The 24,233-nt window shown below is 32.4% G+C and overlaps 1 protein-coding gene and 1 long non-coding RNA gene across 8 annotated transcripts in view; one reads left to right on the top strand and one right to left on the bottom strand.

Moving 5' to 3' along the window:
* Window positions 1–408: 408 nt before the first annotated feature.
* Window positions 409–24,233, bottom strand: part of LOC100643722 (protein eva-1) — a 324,599-nt gene continuing 300,774 nt past the window's right edge. For 6 of the 7 annotated variants that reach the window (XM_048409136.1, XM_048409153.1, XM_048409151.1 and 3 more), the window contains 3 exons: window positions 9,965–10,198; window positions 9,048–9,279; window positions 409–8,746 (listed from right to left, as the gene is read on the bottom strand). In XM_048409136.1, coding sequence (XP_048265093.1) covers window positions 8,518–8,746; window positions 9,048–9,279; window positions 9,965–10,198 — 695 coding nt within the window. In that variant the 3' untranslated portion in view covers window positions 409–8,517. The remainder of the gene's footprint in view (window positions 8,747–9,047; window positions 9,280–9,964; window positions 10,199–24,233) is intronic. The other variant, XM_048409158.1, reaches the window with a different exon arrangement.
* LOC125385762 lies at window positions 10,191–12,206 on the top strand. Its single transcript, XR_007225373.1, has 3 exons — window positions 10,191–10,278; window positions 10,597–10,637; window positions 12,083–12,206. It is a non-coding gene; the product is annotated as an uncharacterized LOC125385762 (long non-coding RNA).

Genomic DNA, 24,233 nt, shown 5'->3' with positions numbered 1-24,233 from the left:
TATACCTCTTGCGACACTACTTGCAAGTTACTCCTACTATGATTAACATTCGTGGTCTTGCTGGTAACTACTCGAGTCCAAACACTTCTAACCTTATCGTAAACGACACTACAATTCGACATCGTAACTTACCACGCGAGTCTCCCCGAACATTTATATTCTTCGCGAGACAAGTTGTTGGAATAAAGTCTATATTAAAACCTGTTAATCCAGTATTATACTAATTCAACCACCCGTATTATCCTAACCGAAATAGGAGATCGATCAATTCGTGGCGTCGATTAGATAATCGTAACGGGAATTTACGGCTCCCGTTGACGTGCCTCCTCCGCGATCTCGTCTCACCGCGAACGGTCGAACAAAGAGAAATCATAGGAGGCACACATAAGAACGATAACACATAAGAAATCCTTTCGTAATTCATTTATTATAATTGTAAATCATTTAAGGGTTAGTTACACAAATTGGAAACATTAGTCGTACGTTCGAGATTCCAAATTCGCCCCAAAACGTTAACAGAACGATACACTGTTTCGTACTTCCCCCGCGATGTCGATTGTCGATACACCATATTAGATAGAAACTCTACATTTAAAATCCCTGTAAACACCCCTCTTTTTCAGCTCTCATCGTTCATCTGTATATAATTAATAATCATTCGATAATGTTTCGTAAATACAATTTCATTACTCGATTCGATAAACTTTCGTCTTTTCTTTTCTCCCACTGCTAACGTTGGTTGTTCAGTCTTTCGAGCGAAAATTCACACATCTTTTCATACATCTTTTCTCTGTCTTTTCTCCTAATATAGTCTTGAACAACGACATTCTTTCGATACTAACCCTCTTGTCTCGCTTTGATTTCTTTTTCGATTCGATATCGGGGAGGAGTCGAACTCGTAGGGTACACGGTTATTTATGGTACAGCGATATTTACAAGGTGCTTACGAACAAGAGATACTTACAATAAAAACTCGTCGATTTTCGTTACACTCTTACACCCATTTCTCTCTTATTCCTCTCTTTCGTCTTCTCACACATTCCATCGTAAAGTTCATTTTTCGTCACTTTTCATACAAAATACTCGGTAAATTTCGCAAGAAGCAAGTCCTTCTAATGGGTACGTGTCACTCAAACAAATTTCAATGAGATCTGGTCGGTTAGATCCATTTATCGATCTGTTGAAAATGAGCAGTTACTCCGTATTTTGCGTGCATTATTCATAATACGACATAAAAAATAGTTATTGATGACAGTTGATGACAATTATCGTTTTAAATAACAATCACAAATATTAAACCCACACTGTAGTTTACATGCAAGATTTTACAACAAATTGTATTCTTTTTTTCAATTTTGACATGTATGACGTTTCCTGCGAATAGTACAAATACAGAAACCTTCTCTGCCTTTGGAATTCATGCTGTTTTTATTCCGCAACGTTTAATCGTGGAGCGATCGATCGAACCGATCGAACAATCGAAACAATAAATATATCCTACCACCCTGGAACGTTCAAAAGTTTCCGTCGAAACGAGCTACATCCCTAACTCCTTCCATAAATATTAAAACTTGCTCGACTGCTGTCAAACTTTTTCGCCCCTCGCTTCCAGTTTTTAATCGTTCTATGTTATCAATGTATGGCGCGAGATTTATACGAAAACAGAGTGAACGTCACGTCACGTTCTCGAAATAACAAGCTACAATTTCAGATAAATTATTTTACGAATCTTTCGAATTTGTCTAAAAAGAATTATGGAAATTTCCTTATATAATCAAACATTTAAACTGTAACAAATTTCTGCATATATACACAAGTTTTTAGAATTTTTTCTAGTGTAATTTCGTGGTTGGTGATTTTATGAATTTTAGTATATAATAATATATTTATAGAAATAAAATAATGCGAAGCTTTCCTTATACAGTCATTTTGTCGATATATTATCATAGGAATTAATAGTTGTGTTACGATTCTTCAAACCATAGTATGAAAGACGATTGTATGGATCTAGTAATTTCAGGATCCAGATTTTCGGAAATTAACCGAAATACGATGCACATTTTCTCGAAACTAATACCGCCATATTATCTATCTCAAAATTTAAAATCTCGTGATTCATCATATCCGAGTTCTCCCCAATTTCAACAGCATCATGAACCTTTCCATCGCATATTCCTCATCACGGAATGCCGTTTCCAGCTGTTACGGCAAATCACGTTGCGTTCCATTCCATTTATGCATTACACGGAGCACGTGTGTTCTCCTAACTTCCTTGAAAGATCCGTTTAGCAGGAATTTGCATTTTATCCACAAAGTCAGTGACGAGCACGTAATCCTCTTGGAAGTGCTCCTCGCGAAGTGATATCAGGCACTCCGCTTCGAACAAGTCGCCTCGACAATAAAGTAATTTGAATCGCACAGGAAGAAAGATCACGAAATAGAAAAGAAACATTTCGGAAAGGAACGACGTTTCTTGTTTTGTAGCGACGTTTCCTTATTTTAAAAAATTGTGTTATTGAAATATTCTAAAATGACTTTGTAATTTTTTCAATCAGCGCGGTCTTGCTATTTAAGATACATTTTGTAGTTTATTTGGAGTTGTGGATCTTGGCGAAATTTACTCAATCTTACATATAATAGTTAATTTAGTAAAATTACAGAGAAAAGTGAAAAATTGTAAATTAAATGTTCTTAAAACCTATTATTACATTGAGTATTAAGGATCTACTTTATTGAAGATAAACTCTCAAACAAATACAGACATACATGCTATATATCGTGTAATTCTTGAATTAGGAGACTGATTTCTTTGAAATGAAAATGAAATTAATTCGTGTCTTTATTTCTGAGCCCTATAATCACACATCTATCGATCGATGCACTAACAACTTGTCTTTGGTATGGTTTTGCACGCTTTCTGAGTTGGATGTAATGGTACATGAAATAAATAATAACCTGCGCAACGTTTAATATATTAATAGAAACAGTAATCATACTTTCAAGTAAAATATAAAGCGATACCATCTCTCGTGTTGGTGCTTCTTGGTAATTTATAACAATATTATTCACCTAAAAACCACCTAAAAAGTAATTATAATCAACTTTAAATTATTCTATTATTAGGACAAATATCTTTAAAAAGTAGTATATGTAAGTATTTTAAGCAAAATAGAAATAAAGTTAATCTCTTTGGTAATGTTATATATTTTAAAAAAAAGATTAAAACGTAAAAACATTAAGTAGTTCATGAAGTACTCGAAAAATTAATATTTGCATAAATAAATAGAAAGAAAATCGATATCAATATACACTACTATTGCATCGTGTACGTTACACAAGAATTATCTATAAAATCAGAATGTTTATTGAATATCGAGTGCGTGACGTGAATCTACAATATTACTCCTTTCATACTCTGCACATCGATACATCATAACATTTCATTGAGTATCTATATTCTGTTTCATACCTTTCATTCCGTTGAGCCAATACCAATGGGACATTTTGAACCCAAATTACTTGAAATTTATCCTCCTGTGCGCGTAAAACTCGATCATCAGAATGATTGTTAATAACAAAACAAGAAACAATCAAATTCATTTACATACATAATAATACGCATCAAATTATAAAAGGCGAGTTATGCGAATAAAAAGAAAATCATTTGATTTACAAATAAATATTTTAAATCCAATATCCAGTGAAATAATAAAACATGGAATAATAGTACACTTTAAATTTGACTATGTAAAATCGTATCTCCTCCACAGAATATAATATTAAAAGACACAGTTTTCTCTGGAGAAGAATCTTGCTAATATATGAAATTTTAAGAGATCCTGACAAAAGAGGTTCTCAAACGTTTCTCCAATCTGAACCAAATTCATAAAACAATATACACAAACTTCTATTACATTAATACAATTTTCTAAATTAATCAAAATTTGATTAAAAAAGAAACATAGATATTAATTAAATACGTAATAAAATGTTTGTTAATCCATCTGTACCAGTGTCTAATCGACTTAATGAACTTTCATGACGATGAATCAGAATAGAATACATATTTTTAAGAAAGTGAAAAATCGTGTCAAGTTGAAAAATATGGGAGGATCGAGCGATGGAAGAAAGAACGTGTAGAAACGCGAAATATTTGAGAAGTGAGAATAAAAGGGTGGAGAACCAGTGTTCTTCCGACAATTGGAATTTTCCTGGAAACCAGTGCGACTCGCCACAATCCCGCACGAGTGGCTTAATTAAGCCAGATCAATTAAAAACACGGCCATGGCGGATTATATCTCCACCGCGCGATCTAATCAAGGAAACAACGCGGATTTATTCGCACGCCTTTCGAATTAATAATTGACTAGCTCATTGATATCGTGTAGGCACTTAACACACATGCTTTTCAAAAGTATCACATTTCAAAATAACTCAAACGATCTTGGATTTTAACAGTTAAGAATAAAAATGACAGAAATTTGATCATTGTTTCATAGAGTCTATATTTCTTTCTTATTATACCATGTATTTAATAAATAATTATTTTCTAAGCTTCCATTTTTTTGTATGTTATGGTAGTTTATAACCAGCAAAAGTAAGCCATTTTGTAGAATTAATTGCTTGGTGCAGATATTTGATTATTCTTTATTGCATGGTCTATTGTTGGATTCAACTAGTTGTATAATCGTTTGTGGGACGAAAAGTTGTGTGAACTGTTCCATTATTGTTATGGGGTACATTGTTATAGTCGGCCGCTTAGTCGCGTGAGAGAATCATCTTTTTCAAAATATGTTTCGACGATAGAAATAAAGCTTGAATTGAAATTGGCGTATTGAACTCTCAGATCAAAATGTGTTTATTTTAATTCCGTTATTGTCAATGAGTATCATGCTTCATTTTCATCTCTTGTACCTTTAATACGAATGTTTTGGTTGAATAAAAGAAAGTTAACGAAATTTAATATGAATTTTAATCGGAAAAAATATTTCAAAATGTATGCAACTATACAGAATACTAAAGCATAAAAGTTTATATATAATTTTAAGACGTTAAAAACCTAACATGAATGTAAGAAATAAAGAAACCAATGTGAGAACCTAAAATCACTTTTTTCGGAGTAAAATGTGATTTTATATAATCTACATTTTTCTTCTTAAATACAAGTATACAAAAATATAAATATACAAGTATACAAGTATATAAGAAATTTCTGTTTCTCATGCTATTCTTGTTACGCAACTTCAATGAGCTATTCAATTACTAGAATGTTAACCTTATAATTCTTAAATATTAAATATACTGTATCCTCGTTATTTGCGATAGCGCCCCGATGAGTGTGCAAACATACAGCGTAAGAATTAATGTACAAATGAATACTTATTACTTATACTATCATCTTAAAATAAACGTCGGTTTACATCTAAATAAAAAGAACCTAATATCATATGCGAGAACGAATGGCACTGTGAATCCTCACTTAATAAAATTAATTCCTTCTAACTATACAAAATTCCAGTTAAAGGACCTATTATCGATTAATTAAAAAAAACAACTAAAAGCTTTCGTTCCCTCATAAAATCGATACAATGGCACAGAGAGTAAGTTGTTGACTACGAAACCTCCGATTACATTACACTTTCGATCTAGGTACAATATTCTCTTACATACAACACACATTCCTTCTTTCCCTCTCTCTTTGCTTGAATTTCTTAACAATTACCGTAAGTTACATTGTTTCTATTTACAGCGTGATATACATACAGATCGTTTCTCTATAAAAGTCGTTTCGCGGTGCGTTTTGTTTTTTCTTTCTTTTTCTTTTTTTTTTTTTTGCGTGTATTCGAGATACAAAACCGCTGTAATTTCATTGAGATCGATCGATTTCCTGTTTTCTTAGAAATACGCGGTTAACCATCGATCATAGTGAATCCCGATTTCAATCAATTTAGATAGAAATTAAGCGTTCGATCCACATGGTTCTTGTTTTCTTTGCCTTCCCTTTTTTCATTTACTTTTTTGGTTCATTTTTTATTTTTCTTACGATGCTAATTAGAGATTGATGTTATTCTAGGAAGATCGATCGATCGTCGATTCGTGTCGTTCGATCGTGTTGTGTTCGTTCGTCCATCGATTGTAATATTGATCCTCTGATTACTGACTGTTCGTTCCGGTGCACTGAGCTTTAATCGAAAGAAATCTAAACAATACTACCGACTAATAATGTAAATGTCTTCATTGTAGATGATGATGATGTTATGCGTCGCTCAAATATTTAATTATAACATTTTCATTAATGTTTGGAAAGAATTATAACTTTGAAGTTATTTCTAAATATAATCTGCTAAAACATAATAATGTGTTCATAGTAAAAATTCATAAGCTATATTTGTAAAGTTCATGTTAGCTCTGAAGCAACTTCTAATTATTCATAAAATTTATAGACGAATTCGTAAGAAAATACTAACATATAAATTTATATTTTGAGCTACACATAATTTTCTATTCTTTTATTCTTTCTTTCTAACAAGAGAAATATGCTACAAGTTCATACTAGAAAAATTATTATCAAGACCGCTACGCTATCAACATTTGTTCCTATCACATGAATTATCTTTAAGTGTGACAACGTCGGTAGCATAGTTCGGTTTGAGAAAAATCTAAGAAAATCTGGTTAACAAGAAAGGACCCGTATTTCATTTTCTCATCGACTAGGCAGTGATATATTTTTTTTCAGACAGTCTTCTCGATCTTTCGACAAGGAGAAATGATTTTTCGAATGGAAAAAGTTGCGATTGTTTATTGCTGTACACAGATGGCGCAGATATGTATTGTTTTTTCTTTTAAAGAAGTGTGTGCGTGATTTTCGTTAGAAAAACTTGATTCTTGAATGACAAATTATTGTACGTACACATAGGATATTGATCCGCCTTTTTTGCAGATTTATTGTTATTGTTATTACTGTTCAATAGGCAGTGATACTCCTTTTTCATTTTCATGAAATTCTTATTAAAATATTTCAATCTTGATCTACTAATGAGAATAATTCACGTAGAAAATTTGTATGATATAGAATTCTAATTATTGACTTTAAAAATAGAAGAAATGATAAAAAATTCCTTGTCCCGTTAAATTATAATTGCAATTTATATAAATTTATTTTGTCTTTCATTATCGAGCTTTCTCATGTAGAAAACTAAAGATGTCTTACAAATAGCTATTATTGTAATATAAGTATTATTAATATAATTATTCTTCTCACTAAGATAAAATAAGTAAATATGTCAGTATCTTGAAAAGTTTGATGTAAGATGATAATCTCTTCTTTAAGGCGATGAAAAATATCTTTGAGATATTTGAAAATGACATTAGATTTCTTTAAAACATCCATAAAGCGTCTCTGTGCTGTCTGGGTTGAGTTCTAAGCTATAGACCAGAATAAATCTTTTTCCAGTATCGATTGTTACTTTCTTCCTTTTCCCCCACTTCTCACAATTCTTTTTACCCAATTCAGATATCAAAATCTACTTACAATCATAATCATCTTATACGACGACATTGCAGATGTTTACTTCCAGTATCGATCGCAAAAACGGATGCTACCGGTGTAAAAACGTTCTATTTCCGTCATTTACATTCAACGTATTTATTTATACCTCCTAATCGATAATCCAGCCTTTTATAATCGCAGTTTCTTATAAAAACAGTACTATTTTCAATAACATCATCTTCAACAAACAATAAGGGTTTTCTTTTTTTAATATCCTTGTCCTCGATCGGTGTCTGAAGGAATCTTCACTCAAATGAATTTTTATTTCTAACAGAGCTTCTCATTAGAATTTTCATAGAAATAGGTGAAACTCTCAATACACCGACGTCGTATTTACAACGCTCTCGTTAAAGTTCCCACCTCGTTGGCCGAACTCTCGTTCCCTTTCGGTGTCGAGCAGCGGCACGCGTAGAACGATTCCACGGCGAAAGATAATAAGTTTGTTCACTTCCAACGCTCAGCATCCAACTAAATTTCCATCTGTTTCATGAGGTTGATCTACATGGATCAAATACCGTCAATTCCGGTATTAAAAACGTATAAACCACGAATATTCCTTGAAAACACCAATTGAAATAATCTTCAAGGAAACTGTGGTACGATTCTATTCTCTTCTGATTTTTCTCTCGTGGAAATCGAATTTTTCATCAAATTTCCCGGTTTCTTTTGAAGGTTCTATATTGGAGAAGAAAGAAATGATGATATATACGAAAAGAGAGTCACCACCACGTGCTCGTTTCCGGTACCAAGACGAAGGCCTCCTTGATTTTCGCTCGAAGAAACAACGATTCCAATCGACGACGAGTTAGCGTTCGTTAGTATGGAACGCCTGCTTTTTACAGCGGCTTCGTTCGCTGTTCCATAGAAAATCGGTCTCTCGATTAAAAGCAGTACTTCCGCGTGCTCACTTCTGGTACCGGGCTCAAGGACGGGGGCCGTCCCTCGCGCGGGACACCCCCTTCCTCCTGTCAGCCGTAGTAATAGCTTTTCGTGCTCATGCTCCGTGGATTTTCTGGACGTAGAATCGTATGGAGGCTATCTGTGCCCACCATATGGTTACCTAGATCTACTCTGACGCCTGTGTTGCCAGGGTAGTGTCCTGGCGCTGGATGCATCGTGGTGGGCGACATTGGTATCCTGGTTTCCGCGTAGTAACGATCGCCGTGGAGCCTCTCGGCTAGCTGAGTCTCTGGAATCCTAGAAAGAATTTAGTTAATTTAGAAATTTCGCTTTTTTATTTAGTTTTATCTAAGTGTAGTGGTTGATTTATATGATGTTTATTTAATTTTTGAAAATATTAATTATATTGAAATTTTGATAAGGATATATCCATTATATATAATATGTATAGTATATATAAAACAGTTCGTTAACCCTACAATTTGAATATCAGAATTCCAGGATTTCCATAATTGATAAAAATCTTTGACATATAAAGAACATTATATTGAACGAATAGATTGACTTGTTTGAAAAAGTTATTAAATGGGTTACGAACCTTGTGTCTTGCATTGGGACTGGCACCGGCGTGGTAAGATCAATATCCGCATCGATCTCCGAAATGTCATCGGTGAATCCATTTGGGAGCGCTTCATTATTTGCATGGAATTTCGCATCTCTCTTCGCACGGTGACGACTGACAAGAAGTCGTCCAATTACCAAGCCCAGGAATATTAAAATACCGGCTGTGACTGACACTATGATGTACAGGTAGAACTTTTCTTGATTTTCTGTATAAAACGAATCGAGTAAAATATAATAATGACACAATTTAAGTATTTAACTAAAATTGAAATAAATTATAGGAGGTTCGGGAAGGTTCAAGTCGCATGCAAATTTGCTAAAAATTCTATCTATTGTTCTAAATGCAATGCCAAACACAAATGCGCAATCCTTTAGACTGCAAATCTCATAAATGAATCGCTGTTTCGAGCAATGAAATGCACTACTGTGTTTTTCTACTATGGTCTTCAACTATCCTTCGCTTTTCTACGTGATGCAAATAAATACACTAAAAAGTTCATTATCTAGGCATACAACCATTTCTATAATTTTCAATCTTCATTATTATTAAATCTCTTATTTGAAATACCATAAAAATAATACCTTCTTAACATTGTTTAACATATACCATATGGTAGAAAAGGAAGTAATATTATCAATAGTCAGTATAGAGAATTATTACCTAATTCAGATATAGTAAATTATCGATCGCAAGTAATATCCCGATAATTAACCATTTTTCCAACATCTGATAAGAACGAATTCTCCCTTTATCGACATCTTCCCACACAGTATCTTTCAATCGTCAATAAAGTAGAGTGGGGAAACAAAATCCAATGAGTGGAACCGATAAAGTAGACTTACCGACAGATCGAACGAGAAAAAGGGTACAAAGTGTACCTCGATACTTACTCGATATAAACGAATAGGCATTGATCCATTCATTGATATATCCGACAACGACACGATCCTCTTCCGGAAAGGCGTAGACTACCGTGGTGCAATTAATCGGTGACATCGTACTGCTAGTAGTAACATCAGCCACATTGTTGTCGAACATAATCATCCCTTGCATAACCGTAGGTGTTAGGGGCGAGTCTTTCGCTCCTATACCGACCGATTTAAACTTGTTCGTTCGTGTGTCCACTGTGTATACGCGAGAAATATATGAATAGAGGAGGTTGGTCCAGAAGAAATAAAAAGAAGTGAAAGAAGACAATGCACAAGTAAGTGCCAATAAGTTATATCGACCATTCCTCGTATAGTTATTTACAAGAAGCCGACAATCTAGCTGAATTTTTACGCAAATCCGATAGAAATAATATCAAGAAAATTTAAATACAGCGCACATTTTTTTATAACATAATATTTTATTAAAAATATTTATAAAGTATTTATAAAATTTTATAAATATTTATATTTTATTTAAAACATTATATGCTGCAATCAGTATTTACATATGATTATCAGATTCGATTTCGCGAGTAATACTGAAATGAAATTTAATACAAAGGTAATCGAATTGCGGTTAATTTATTTTACAGATAGCGTATTTCTTGGCAAGGGAACTGTGATTTATTCGTAGGTACGGATTATTTACATGAGTATTGGGAATAACATGATGTATAATGTAATCCTCCACCAAATTGTAATTGCGTCGTATTATTATGCATGTTGCGATCAATGCGAGTATACAAGGGTGCTGCGTAAGTGATAGAGCATACGTAGAAAATTTGTTATCAGAGAAAATATCGAGAAAAGTATACAGGATGAATTTACAAATTGGAAGCTGTACATTAAATAAAAGCTGAATTTTATTCAGGACACAACTCAATTTGATTTATTTAAAATTGTTTTTATAGTGTACATCATTTAATAAATATTAAATGAAGTTCATGTGGCAGTTTCTGACGATACTTCAACGCGGTTATTGATTTCGGAACTAAACTCAATAGATTTTCTGCTTATGTGTGCATAGTGAGTTCTGTAATTAGGATAGTTTATATTTAATTTTCCGCTAGTTAAGATGAGTTAAAGTTTTTAATTGGAATTTTCAATAATAATTTCGTCCTTTTTTACTTTTTTATATATTTCATGAAATAGTTGATTTCTAAATCTATTTTCTGGGTGTTCTAAAAAAATTAGACTCATTCATATACATATTTGAAATAAACTGAATAAAATCTCATGCATTACTTTAATAAAAATTCTCAAAAAGAAATGACATATTCACCAACATATTATATATTGAATAAAATACTAATTCTATGCAAGTTATATTGTATTATAAAATTGTATATTCTAAATTGTTTATAATACCATATAATATAATTGTTTATACTGCCATATAAATTCTCTGATAAATATATATAGTATAAATCCTCCTATGCAAACCACTTTTTTCAAAGAATCAAACATATAAAATATATAAAACCATATCCATCTCACTATTTCGATACTCCGATCTTAAAATTCAGTAACCTTTAACAACAACAAAATTCAATAACGATAAAATCCAACAATCTTTAGATCGCAAAACATAGAAGTGGTATTTTTAATACTAAAAAATCCTCTCGATTATAAAGTTTAACAATCTTAAAGATGTCAAAAGTTGGACAGACATTAAACAAAGTTCGTTCGGTGTCTTTGTTGGACAATCGGAACTGGCCCGTAAAACGCGACGGGTTTTCCCTGACGTGATGGGTTGAAATAACGGGGAACGAGAGTCCGGCGCGCGGGGGGTCCGTCGATAACCCGTTCGACGTGTCGTTCACCCCGTGTTTTTCACGGATCGATGGTCCGGTAAAGGAGATACTGATACTCCGCGCTTTCGACAGGTTTTCAGTGCTCAGACAGACCGCGAACGGATATTTTTCAGAGAAGCCTCACGCTTCGTGAATGCCAATGAGAATGGAAATTCGAAGTTCGCGTATTATACATCAGCACGCGGCACGGAGAGGCTTTGTCACTCGCGCCGCAGAAATACGTGACATACACGTGGATTTCTTGATCGGTATGCATTGTGTCTAGGTAAGAACATCCACGAAGACGGCACGGCATCTCTACGTTCCCATCGGCGAGCGTCAAATTCGGGGGGTCGTGATTGTCGTGAGAATGATCCAGAAGCAGTGCGTGTCAAGTTATGCGTCGAATGCTCAAGATACAATGTTTCTTTTTAAAAGAAAGATCTATGTTATATTTAATATGCGATCTATGTATCTAAATATGTAAACTTTAAAGATGAAATGGAAATTGAACAATCGAATGTAAATTGACTTTTGGATATGGTACTAAGAATTATCCCATGTTTAAATATTTTATCTATCATTGCGAAACAACCACGGAAACTATATCTTTATTAACTTTTTGTGTCGTTTTTATTTTTCTTTGTTCAATTTAAAATATTTCTTGATGGAACTTTACTTACATGGTAAAAGTGAAAAATTATTAGATATAATTCCTCGATTAAGAAAAATAGAAAAGAATAGCGACTTGAATTGATTTCTTCCAATAATAAATATTGTGTAAAAGAATTATCGAAATGATGTCTGTTTTGCAATCGTATAATAGTCTGCAGCTATTTGCTGATTGATCTATAAAGGAATATGATTAGCGAAGATGAAAAATAAATAATTAAAAAAATGCAATTAATTCTAAATTCTAAATTACTAAATTTGAAAAGAAAATTTGAAAATATAAGAAATATGTGGATTTTTCGTTTCCACTATTAAATCACTTTCAATATTCTAATAATCGAATGAAATTACACTGAAACTCTTTAAACGTACGTATAAATAATGAAACGCAAACTTACGATCTTTACAAGCGACGAATCTGACGCCTCCTTTTATTTGATTTAGAAAACCGAGGCACTTTATCGCGGTTCTTCGCCAGACCGTTTCGAGGACACTGATTTACGCAAACGAGGTCTCTGTGCAGCGCTATTCTGTCGACGCGAGGAAATTTTAATGAGAATCAGCGAATAACCTACCGCGACATTTCGAATCGTCATCGATATGGTGAAGAAACCTGAACCGAGCGTATACGTTTCGTTCACGATATTGGTAGAATCAATATTTTTTCATTCTTTTGAACAATTAAATTGCGTCAAGCGCTATTTTTACGCCATGTAATATATTCTCTTTGCATTGTATTTTAAAAGCGAATTCTTTTGTTTTTTCAGATCACATTGCGATAAAAAGAAGAAAAATATATGTTACTCAGGACATTTTCAGTAGATTCTTAATAAGAATAAAGAAAATATTCCATTTCCTCTGAAAAGTTTGGTGGAGTTAGTGAAAGCTCACAGTTTCATATTATATATATCTGAATTTAAACAGTTAAATCCAGAAATTTCACTAGAATTCATACCTGTTTGCGATCAGACGATATTTTGAAATTTCGAGATTTCCAATTAGCAACTTCAAGAGACATTTAAGTCTTACTTGAAAATACATCCGTGTCCTATGTTTTTATTTAACACGAAATTAATAAATTTCAATAAAATCATTAAATATCATTTTCAATGAAACTGGCAACATTGGAAGTTTTATCAAAAATTTAGTGATTTCATCTATGCAACAACTTAATAAATTGTTTAATAGAAATATGTTTTACTTAACTTGCAAATTATACTATTACAGCACTTCACTTTCCTTCGTGCTTGGAGCACCCAAAACTGAGACAATTTTGAAAGAAATTCTACGAAATTCCTGTACATTGCAATCATCTATTTTCACTGCAGTTTATCTATCTCCCGTCCACGAGTAACTACTCGTAACGAGTAACTCCTCAAATATTTAGATATTTGCGGATTTCGCATAAATATCTATCTTAGTTTCTTTTATGGATTTATTATACTGTCCTCTAATCTTATTGCCATTTTCGGCCAACATTAAGCAATATTTATTATAACAAATAATATTGATAGAATTATTATAGAGATAGGTAAGAGAAAACGTACATGTAGGAATCATATGATCATAAAGGTGATAAAAATGTATAAGTGCTAGGATGACAAAAAAGAAGTTTCAGATGATTTTATTCTCTGTCTGTTACTTCTTCACTGTGCTATCTTGATATGTTTATTTCTTATAAAGTTTGGTATATATTTCTATACTTTTAGGTGGGTATCAACCATTTAAGATTGATGATCATGAGATCAGAGCGATGCATGTGTGCTGATGATTTCAGTCTATTTACGTTTTCGGTTACCGATTTGTACAGTAACTTTATCAACATTGTTTATTAATAAATATTTCTTATTTAATCCAAGAATAATATCAAGATTATAGGATAACATAATAAATTCATTAAAAAAACTAAAGTCGTAAGATGTTTATGCAAAAGCCGCAAATACGTAAGTGTTCGAATACGTACGCACAGAAGAGTATGCAGACATATTACTTTCACTCATTTCTATTTAAAGTTTCCCAGATCCAAACTTATACACGAGAAACAGTTCTTTAACTGACACGCGATCAGCTTCGAAACTAAAATATTTGTTACTTTTTTCGCACAAAGATTTTCGGAGACTGATCTTTGCAGAAAGTTCGACGCAGCCACGACACACGTGAAACTATTCCAATGACATACAGTAGGCAAACGTTTAAAACGCGAACGCTATCAGCACTTCTCGTGATTTGCACAGGCGGCCAGATAATGTCGGTGTTTCAAATGTATTCTCAAATATTTGGTTATGTAACTGAGCTGGCGCGATAGTCAATGTCTAACTACAAGATTTCGGATAGTCATTATTTAGCTTTTGTATGTTATAACTCATAACGTAAAGTTGAAGAAGGAATAATATGCATTATATAATATTACATATTAATTTGATAAAAGAATTGAAATGATAAAAAAGTAAAAAGCAATTTTTTTTAGTGAGAAAGAATTTAAGTATTTTGAAAAGAGCTATAAATGTTATATGGAATACTTGACTTATTTTAGTTTTTAAGACTGTAGTAAGATAAAGTTATAGAAAGATGATAATATAAATAAACAAATCTGAATGACTCGATACATTTTTTACCATTTATTCTGCGATGATATCTATAATTAATGTCGTAGATAATATAACAAAATTGCTCTTCATTTTTATTCCTTGAAATTGCATTTCTCTAATCTTTTTCCCAATATAATTTTATTTATCTGTACAAACGACAAAATGAAGAAAGAACATTGGGAATAGAAATCATGCAATTTTCAACATAGATGCAATTATTTACACGAGAGAATAAACAGCATGCACAGAAACTGGTGATATCTAGCAACCAATACATTGCATTACGATAATAACTTAAAACAGAAATTATACATAATCCAATATGCCTAACAAATCAGAATCATTGTAATGTGCAATGAGTTAAGTAAAAGGATTTCTATCATTCAAAAAGAAAATTTACATCGTATTGTGTTATAGATATTTTAATTCCTTCAACTTCATAAAATTATAGAATTTAATTGTAACAAAAATAATGAAAAAAAAATTGTAAATTAAACATTATGTTAACACAACGTTGGTTCTCAATGGGTCTATTAGTATTTTACTGTTATGAAATTTGCCATATAAAACGATATGTATGCATGGTATAATGTTTTAATGAAATATGTAATAAATACAACGTATTACCCAGCCTGTGCGTATATAAATTTCAATATTGTTTTAATAAATTCTCGCTTGTGAGGTTGCTAAATATCCGGAAGGTGCAAGACGTGCTATAGAAATTTTTCGTTTTATTAATCTGCACTGACATATGTACGTATGCTAATTACAAGTTATTAAATAATAAATCAAATAACGTAATTCATCTCGTGTACGAAACATTAGCTATAATAATAAAAATATGTTGGTTTTATCAAACGTAAGGTTCTCTTGAAAAAGATGTATTAATTATTCACAGTATTTCATTTTTTTTTTTCTCGTAATCCTTCATTCATTTTGGATAATTGTTCATATTGAAAGAGCTTTACAGTAAATCAAGATTTGAAGAAAAAGATATATAAGTATGTTTAATTAATAATATCACACTATTGTCTGCGTATACGAATGGTATACAACTTAAATTTCCAAAAATGCATCTTATGAAAAATTACTTAAAGATTGATCTCTTTTACTATTCTGACAGACAATTCTAACATTAACATAGAAACATTTTAAAACATGAAATAAAAAATATGAAAGCGTAGGATGACTCAAATATAATTTCAATTCCAGGCAACCATTTAGTTTGCATTTTAGTTGATGGTTAATTAGCAGTCATTCTCGTGCGGACACGAGAAATCCTGTAAAAAAGGCTCGTCGCTTAACCGACCGCCGTTCAACTGATTCTCATTAATGGCATTTGAAACGCGTGGATATCAAGAACGGAAGCATCTGTATTAGTATGATGTTACATTGACGATTGTTCCGTCACAGATTGGTCTATCAGTCGCGATCCGCTATCAATACACGAGGAACACTATGGACCCAATCTAATCTTGATTAGATCCATAGGAATGGCTTTGGAAATTTTTTTCTGCTTCGACATGCTGACTCTTAACGAAGAAATAACGTAGGCGCGCTAGATATCGGCCAGTCAGACAAACAATTTTCACGCTCGACAAAGTGTTGAATAAATTCCTAAATCCTCTTCGATTACGATAAACGTACGACATATATCGTTTTTAGATCTCGCGCTTGTGTATGGAGGTATTTTGGAAATTTATATAGATGTCCTTTATATATGGAGAAAGTGAATATATTAGGTTATCCGGAAAGTGTCTTTCTTTTACAGACACGTCTTTTACAACGACGCATCTTTATACAAACATGAAACCTAATCTGTCAAACGTTGTAATTTTTATTTTGATAAAACAAAATGGATCATATGTAATTCGATAAAATAATATAAAATGAAAAATGTGCATTCATTATTTCCTTATAAAACGAAAGAAACTTTTCAGGCAACCTAATATAATAGGCAAGAAACATCTAGCAATATGTTATGCGAATTTTATACTTTTGAATAAAAACAAAAGCAATGAACTATTCTACGCAAGTTCCGTTTAATTAATCTATATTATATAACGTTAAAAGATCAAAAATATAAATTGCTTGTTAATTTTCTATAATATTATATTCTGAACTCATAAGGTATCGATTAGACACATTTTGGATTCTAATATTTCACGCAACAATATGAAACATCTATGTAGAAATATTAAAATGCAATTGAACCATGTAATTACTTAATTCCGAATAGATGATCAAAGGTATCTCCAGAATTCCGCTGAACTGATTAAACATTTTGACCGCGTCGAAGTTTCGTTGTTTTACGATCAAACGTAACTTTGTTTTATTGGCAATAATGATGCCACGGTTTCGTCGCACGTAACGCGTCTCATTAGGAGATTTAATGGATTGTCGCTTGTTTCCCACAGCAATTTATGGATCAGGTTTAATTGTCCATCTATCGGTCACTTCTTTCCGGAAATTAAACTGTATCACGCGTTAATGCGATTGTTAATTAATACAGGATCACGAACGATCATCCGGTAAAATTGATACTCTTGACACGACCAATAAATCCACAGTTTATAACGCGATTATTTATTTTACAATTCCTACAAAATTATCATGATCTTTCGACGCAAAAAATATACATTTTTGAAGATTTCACTAAAATTTCCACGCCTGTTATGAAATTTATATTCATATGTATGTGTCACTTTGCTTTTAAAATAATTCAAAATTCAAAAGTTAAAATTAGAATTTTCATTCGAAATTTTATTGCACTGTATTTCACAGACATTTCTTTCGGAAATAATTTGTGTTGAAAGTTACAAACATATTCAGTATATTTTTAAAATTTAAGTAATATTATATGAACTCTTTTTGAAACTCCTTTTTTGAAGAGCGGTTCAACAATAATTTGGTCGATAATGATGATCCATCATGTTATTAGATTATCATTTTAAATACAAAATAATGCTTGAAACAATAATAATTTGAAACAATAGTACGAGACGAAGCGCTGCATTTCCAAATTGAAAACCATCATGGTAAATTGTTCCCATAACATTATGAAACGTCCATACATTACAATTGAAGACACCGATAATCGAAGCGATCGCCACGTATAAAACGCAATTTATATGTATATACAATATAATAGAATATTTTGCAAATGATATTATTACGACGTTTCCTATGTTTTAGCTTTTAGCTCATCAAACTGCAAATCGTAACGTAATGGCTGCTGTAGTGTAGATTACTTTTGAATTAATTGATTTAATTAATAGCGTAATGAAATGATGAGTTTTACTTATAAAATATTCACACCTTTATTGTGAAAATATTTTACACTTTTGGAATGCCTAATTTTAAGTGCTCGTACAAAAAAAAATTGTAAAAATTTCTCATGTTCTTTTCTCTTGTTTCGTGTATTATAACATAATTGAAAGGACAAAAGAATTCAAAGGAAAATTAAAAAGATTCGTATGACATCTTCTTTTTATCTATTTATAGAGTTTATAGACTCATATAGGTTATAATGACAACATAAGGAATTCGTTCAAAAAAAGAAGAATTCTCTTTTTATTAAAAAGGAAGTTAATATTCAGAAAATCTCCATAACAGCACTTCTTGTTACATTCTTCCTGAATTAATAGTCATTAGATCAAGAGACAGTTCCATGTCTGTGTTTCTTCTTCGAGAAAAGAACTTTAGATGCAACCCTCCTGCTGGCAACTTCTCCAAGTTTATCGTCAATCTTGTTGCAACGGTATACAACTTCTGGCCGGAGGGTTTGAACTAACTTCCTAGCGACGCGCATCGAAACCGAGTCACCGGCGTTAGTTAGCTAATAAGTTTTTTGTCGAACATCTTCGCCATCACGGTGTGTATTTTGCGTCATTATCGAGAATGCTTTACGGACGATTTAATCTAAAACTTTCGCGCTATAACACGGGTTCGATGATTTTCAATGGGATCATACAGGGTGAAAAGCTTACCGATAGGATCGGTTAAAATGGTTGAAGAATTATCTACTTGAATGATTTTGTTGCACGAACGAAGTTCATTTGGCAACGTGCTGAAAGTTTCAATATGTAACCTGATTTTCGAAAAACTTCTGACGTGTTAAATTGTATCTTTGATGGTTAACGAATTGTGAAATGTAATTGTTTTAGAAGAATCACAAAAGAATTTCAGCACTATTTACTTTACAGATGAATAAATATATTGTTCATTGTGTGCCAACTTTTGTTTAAATTTGTGTTATTTTTTTAATATCATTTTCTTAGTCAATCGAACTGCTATTGATGTAGGATATCGAATATATTATTACACTGATATTAATAATTATTGTTAATGTTATAAATTAGAAGTGGACGGTATATGCAACGAAAGTAGAAATGTTTTTAACATGTGAAAATTGTTTATTTTCTTACTGGTTAAATCTCTATTATATAAAAATATCAATTTTCATTAAAAGAAATCACAAAATACTTCAAATATATCCAAATTATAAATAAAATTCAAGTTACAAAATATTTTTCTTGTTTTCTTAAATACAATAAAATTATTTTGATTACAACATTGGAACTATGTTTTAAACCTTAATTAAACCTCTATTGTAATAAAATAAGTGTTTTGTCTAGCATTGGCATTCTTGATTTACTACAAAATAATATTGTGCGACACACGCAACAATTCAGTGATAACGCAGACAGTGAATCAATTTGTGGAAATTTCGCGTGTTAGTTATCTAATCGGAATGAAATTATGCCTGCAGCATATTAGTATACTCTCATTACTATCTGTCAAATCTATCTCTCGTTACTGTCAAATTACTTATCGATAGTTCAATCTTCGATATAACGTCGATGTAAGTCTCAATTACCTGCAGGGTCATTATCTGTGAGAATAATTAAGCCTGGTCAGCGATAAAAATGAAAGATATGCAATGGATAAATATAGAAATAAAAGAAACAGCTAAAAAAAACCCACTCTTTTACAATCTTCTATATTTTTACGAAATTTATTCAACCGAATAAATTTAATTCGCGTAAAAGATTGTTAATCATATTAATTAATTCCCTAAAAATGAGAAATATATTTCGTCTCGCGTCATAACAAAAGCTAAATCGTTTATGTTCAAGGCCATTTTCTACTATTCTAGGCTTCCGAAAAATCCGAAAAGATTCTGAAATGTTTATCAATGTTCTTTCAATAAAAGTCAAAATAATTTCAAAATTTAAGATAAATATATGAAATTGGTGATTAAATATTATGAAACATATATTCTTAAAAACATTAAGAATTTAAGAATATTACAAGGTTAAAACCGTACGTACGTTTCTTCGGTTATACAAATACATTTTCCTCCTCGTGGCAATTAATGGGGGCGCGACGAATAAAAAGCAACGTGAAATGCGCGAGAACGAACGTTAAACGTGTACTGAAATAATCCGGCGTGACAAACGTAATAACCAGAACGTGAAAGTATAATAACAAGGACCAGCTTGTTGGTATTCTTCGTGGAAATTCAACCGTATTTCCGTGCTGTGTCGTAAAGTTTGCCGACGATCGCAATCTCTTGCTAGGGATGCAGGAATTCTAGCCCAAAGGGCTTGAAAGTTTGCGCAACTGCAACAGTTACAGTACCAGACATTGATACCACGACAGCTGTTCGATAATTGCAGCTTCATCGATCAAGTTGGACTTGCACACAAATAAACACGACAAGGATTATCTCTAGACCTTTGTATTTTAGTCCCTCACAATTCGATTTACATATTGATTAAATTTATTATGAGAGAATCCTTTATATTTAATTTTTAAATATTATTGGTACTGTATGATTTGTTTTATTTAGTTTCAATTTTTTGTCATTTCAAAATTTTTATGTTATGTACAAATTTTATATTATATCTTATATTGTATATAGAACCATATGTGATTAGTTACCTTAAAATGTTATTAATAGAACAAATAATTCGTTATAACATATTTTAATGCAAGCAACAAAAAGAAAATGGCTCAATTCAAAATGGAATTTATTCCATCTTTATTCGTCGCAGTTGAAAGATTTGCGAATTTCAAGAGGAAATCGATTTTGAAAGGGATTACTTAATAAAAGATTAACGTCTACTGAGCATAGAACAAGGAAATTCTTTGGCAATGTGTAAACTTCCCGCACTCACGTTAAATTATTCACTTAACTGTTACGAGTTTTAGACTCGTGTTACCGGCAGACTTTTAGCTAGATTAAACAGTGAAAGTTTCAATGTTTAACTGTGTCATTGTTGAATGTGTGGTTCATAGAAATGATCCACTTAAGAAAGAGCAAGTTGCATGCAACTTGCAACAGTGTTTCCTTCTTTATTCTGATTAAATTCTCTTTATATGTAACTTTTCTATCGTCATTTACTTTAAAACAGAGAAAGATATTCAGAAGAAATAGTAATAAATAAGTCTCAACACGTCTCCTTTCACATACTGATCAAATTCATCTCATATAAACACACGTAACCAATAAAAATTTAGGATGACAAACAAAAAATAAGAATATCAATTCGACCCAATATAGAATTCAATTTCCAGCGTGCCACAATTTTTAACCCTTGTCGATGTCGAGTTGGGACACGCGAAGCCAGCAAATTCATTTCACGTATCGATCGTCGGAATTTAATTTTGTCCAAAGGGACCCTTTGGTCATTGGCGAGTTCGACTTCGATTCCGGTTGAAAGCTAACAGAAAGGAGAGATCAATTATGAAGTTTGCTTATCTAATCGTCCGCGAGAGATTATGCGAACGGGAAGGATGCCGCGTTTTCATCGAAAACTTTGCCAATATTTTCTTTGTCGGTGAAATGAAACGACAGAAGGTGCCAGATCAAACTTCGCCAACGACATCTGATGGAAATGATACGATCGACTTTCCTGAGTGGCAGCATCCTGTCCCCCGTTGCCTTTAATTAACGACGCGTTATCGTGTCGGGTGTGTGTCTTCGGCCTAGTGCACCATCCGTGACTTCTCTGTGATCTGTGTCCCTGAGCTGGGCCCTGAAATAGGTCCACAAGGATGTGTGGGTGCTTTTAATTAGACGACTGAATTATTTGCACGAGTCAGTAGCACAATGCTTGGTTGTGGGAGAAAGCGGTCGTTAAAGCCCGCAGTCGAATGAACCATTCGTGGAACTGATTTTCAGAGTTTTGCTTGAATGCGGATTCATGGTTGTTATAGTGACACCGGAGATCTCGTGGGTGAAATCGTAATCACGCTCTGTAATTATAATTGCGTTTTGTTTTGTATGTGGTTCTGTGGGCCAATTTGCGTTGAGCAAATTGAGGGATGCGGAGTATGCAGACTTTAAAGGTAGACAGGTGAAATGTAGGAATGGTTGGTTGGTTATTTAATTCTATGTATGTGGATTTTTTTTACACATGAGGAAGGAAAGTTATTTAATAGTGATTGATTATAGTTTTTCATTCTAACGAGAGAAGTAAAAACTAATGAATGCACTAAATGAATTATTCGATGATGAAGTAATAGAACAAGACGCGAAAGGAATATAATTTTTTAATAATATTTCAAGTCTATCACATTATGTTTTGTATGTGTCTTAATATGTACAAACTGTATTACATGTAAATGAAAAATATTATTATTGATTGTATCACTGTTGAAAGTAGCCTACCCAACTGGAACAAGCCGATTTTCCTTTCGATTATAATTGGAAAATTAGAAGAAAAATGAATGGTTCAAAGTGATATATAATATCTTTTACTGAAATTTTATTGATTATAACTTCTTAAAATGAACGGTTGCTTTATAATAGTAATACGACAGTAATAGAATCTTTCACCGTCTCAGAAAAACCATATATTATACAAAATTAAGTGTAATAGAATTTTTGGAACAATTTAAATATTATTTTCCAACAAAAAAGAATTAACTTTTCGTAAGTAAATTTATCGGGGAAATTGTTCTTCACAAATATTATCATAATAATCCTTCACAAGAACAAACCAAGCTTTGCATTTGTGTTAACCTGCGCTTTCTTTAAATTATGCTCGTCCTCATTCAAATTTATCTTTTGCACGGTGTGTTACATTTTTGACCTTGCTTCGTCGGCTAGTTGTTCCTTTTATACTAAGATTACTTGAATACACTGCGAATAGATTCATTTGTACGTTCGCTCGATTTTTGGTTCACTTTTACGTTAATTAGTTACTCTATCGCTTTATAAGAACTTTTCACCTACCCTTTCTTTTCTCCCTTTCTTTCAATTACTTTGCTTTCTACGCTACGCCAACATCTTTCTCCCATTTTATTTCTTCCTTCCAACGTTATTCCTCTTTGTGTTGCCTCTTGTTTCTCGTCCATCGTTAGCTTTTCCTATTGATGTTGATGTATGTTTCGATGCGGCTTTTAGTTTATTTTCCTTTACTTCATCTCTCTGCAAAAGACTTCTTTCCTTTTTTCCTCTCGGATACCTTTCTTTCTCACAAATACTCGGTTTTCAAACTTCCGCTTCATCCATCTAACTTCTTCGAATTTCCTTAACAATCAAGCTCTTCTTTCATGATAATTAATCTTTCTTTCGGGTACTTTATTCATTATATTTTCATCATCGGTTCTTTAATAAAAATTCTTTTCAAGTTTTTTACAATTACCTATTCATTTGTTAATTTCTCGATTCTTCAGTGAATCACAAATATCTGTGCAAAACGAGTAAAAAATTATTCTTTTTGTTTTATAATTATAGATCTGAAACGGAATTCTTCCACAACAATGTTCGATAAAGATTCCATTATAAGTAATACATTGTTGAATAAGGCTAATTAATCCTCGATCGGATAATATTTCCTTACTGAAAAAACCTTCCGACTGCGAATTTTCATGTCGATCTCTTTCTTCCATCCTTTATCCATTCTTCGCCCCCCCACTTTAATTCTAGTTTACAAAAGAAAAGGTATTTGAACGAGATCGAGCGAAATGTCGTTCTTCGATCGCTTTATTGCATTCAGCGTATGATCGGGGTTGGCTGACTTCCCTGAGCGAAGAAAAAAAAAAAGAAAGTAACGTGTGTGTGTAGGTGAGTCGAGTCAAAGGTACGTCGATAATCCTTGCTCGGCGTGGGTGTCCTTTCATATTTTAACAAGGTCGAACAGAGAATTTTAGCAACTCCCGACG

Source organism: Bombus terrestris, chromosome 1, assembly GCF_910591885.1.
Source record: "Bombus terrestris chromosome 1, iyBomTerr1.2, whole genome shotgun sequence".
Classification (NCBI taxonomy): Eukaryota; Metazoa; Arthropoda; class Insecta; order Hymenoptera; family Apidae; genus Bombus; species Bombus terrestris.
The sequence above is the reverse complement of the archived record's forward strand: the minus strand, read 5'-3'. Positions and strand labels throughout refer to the sequence as shown.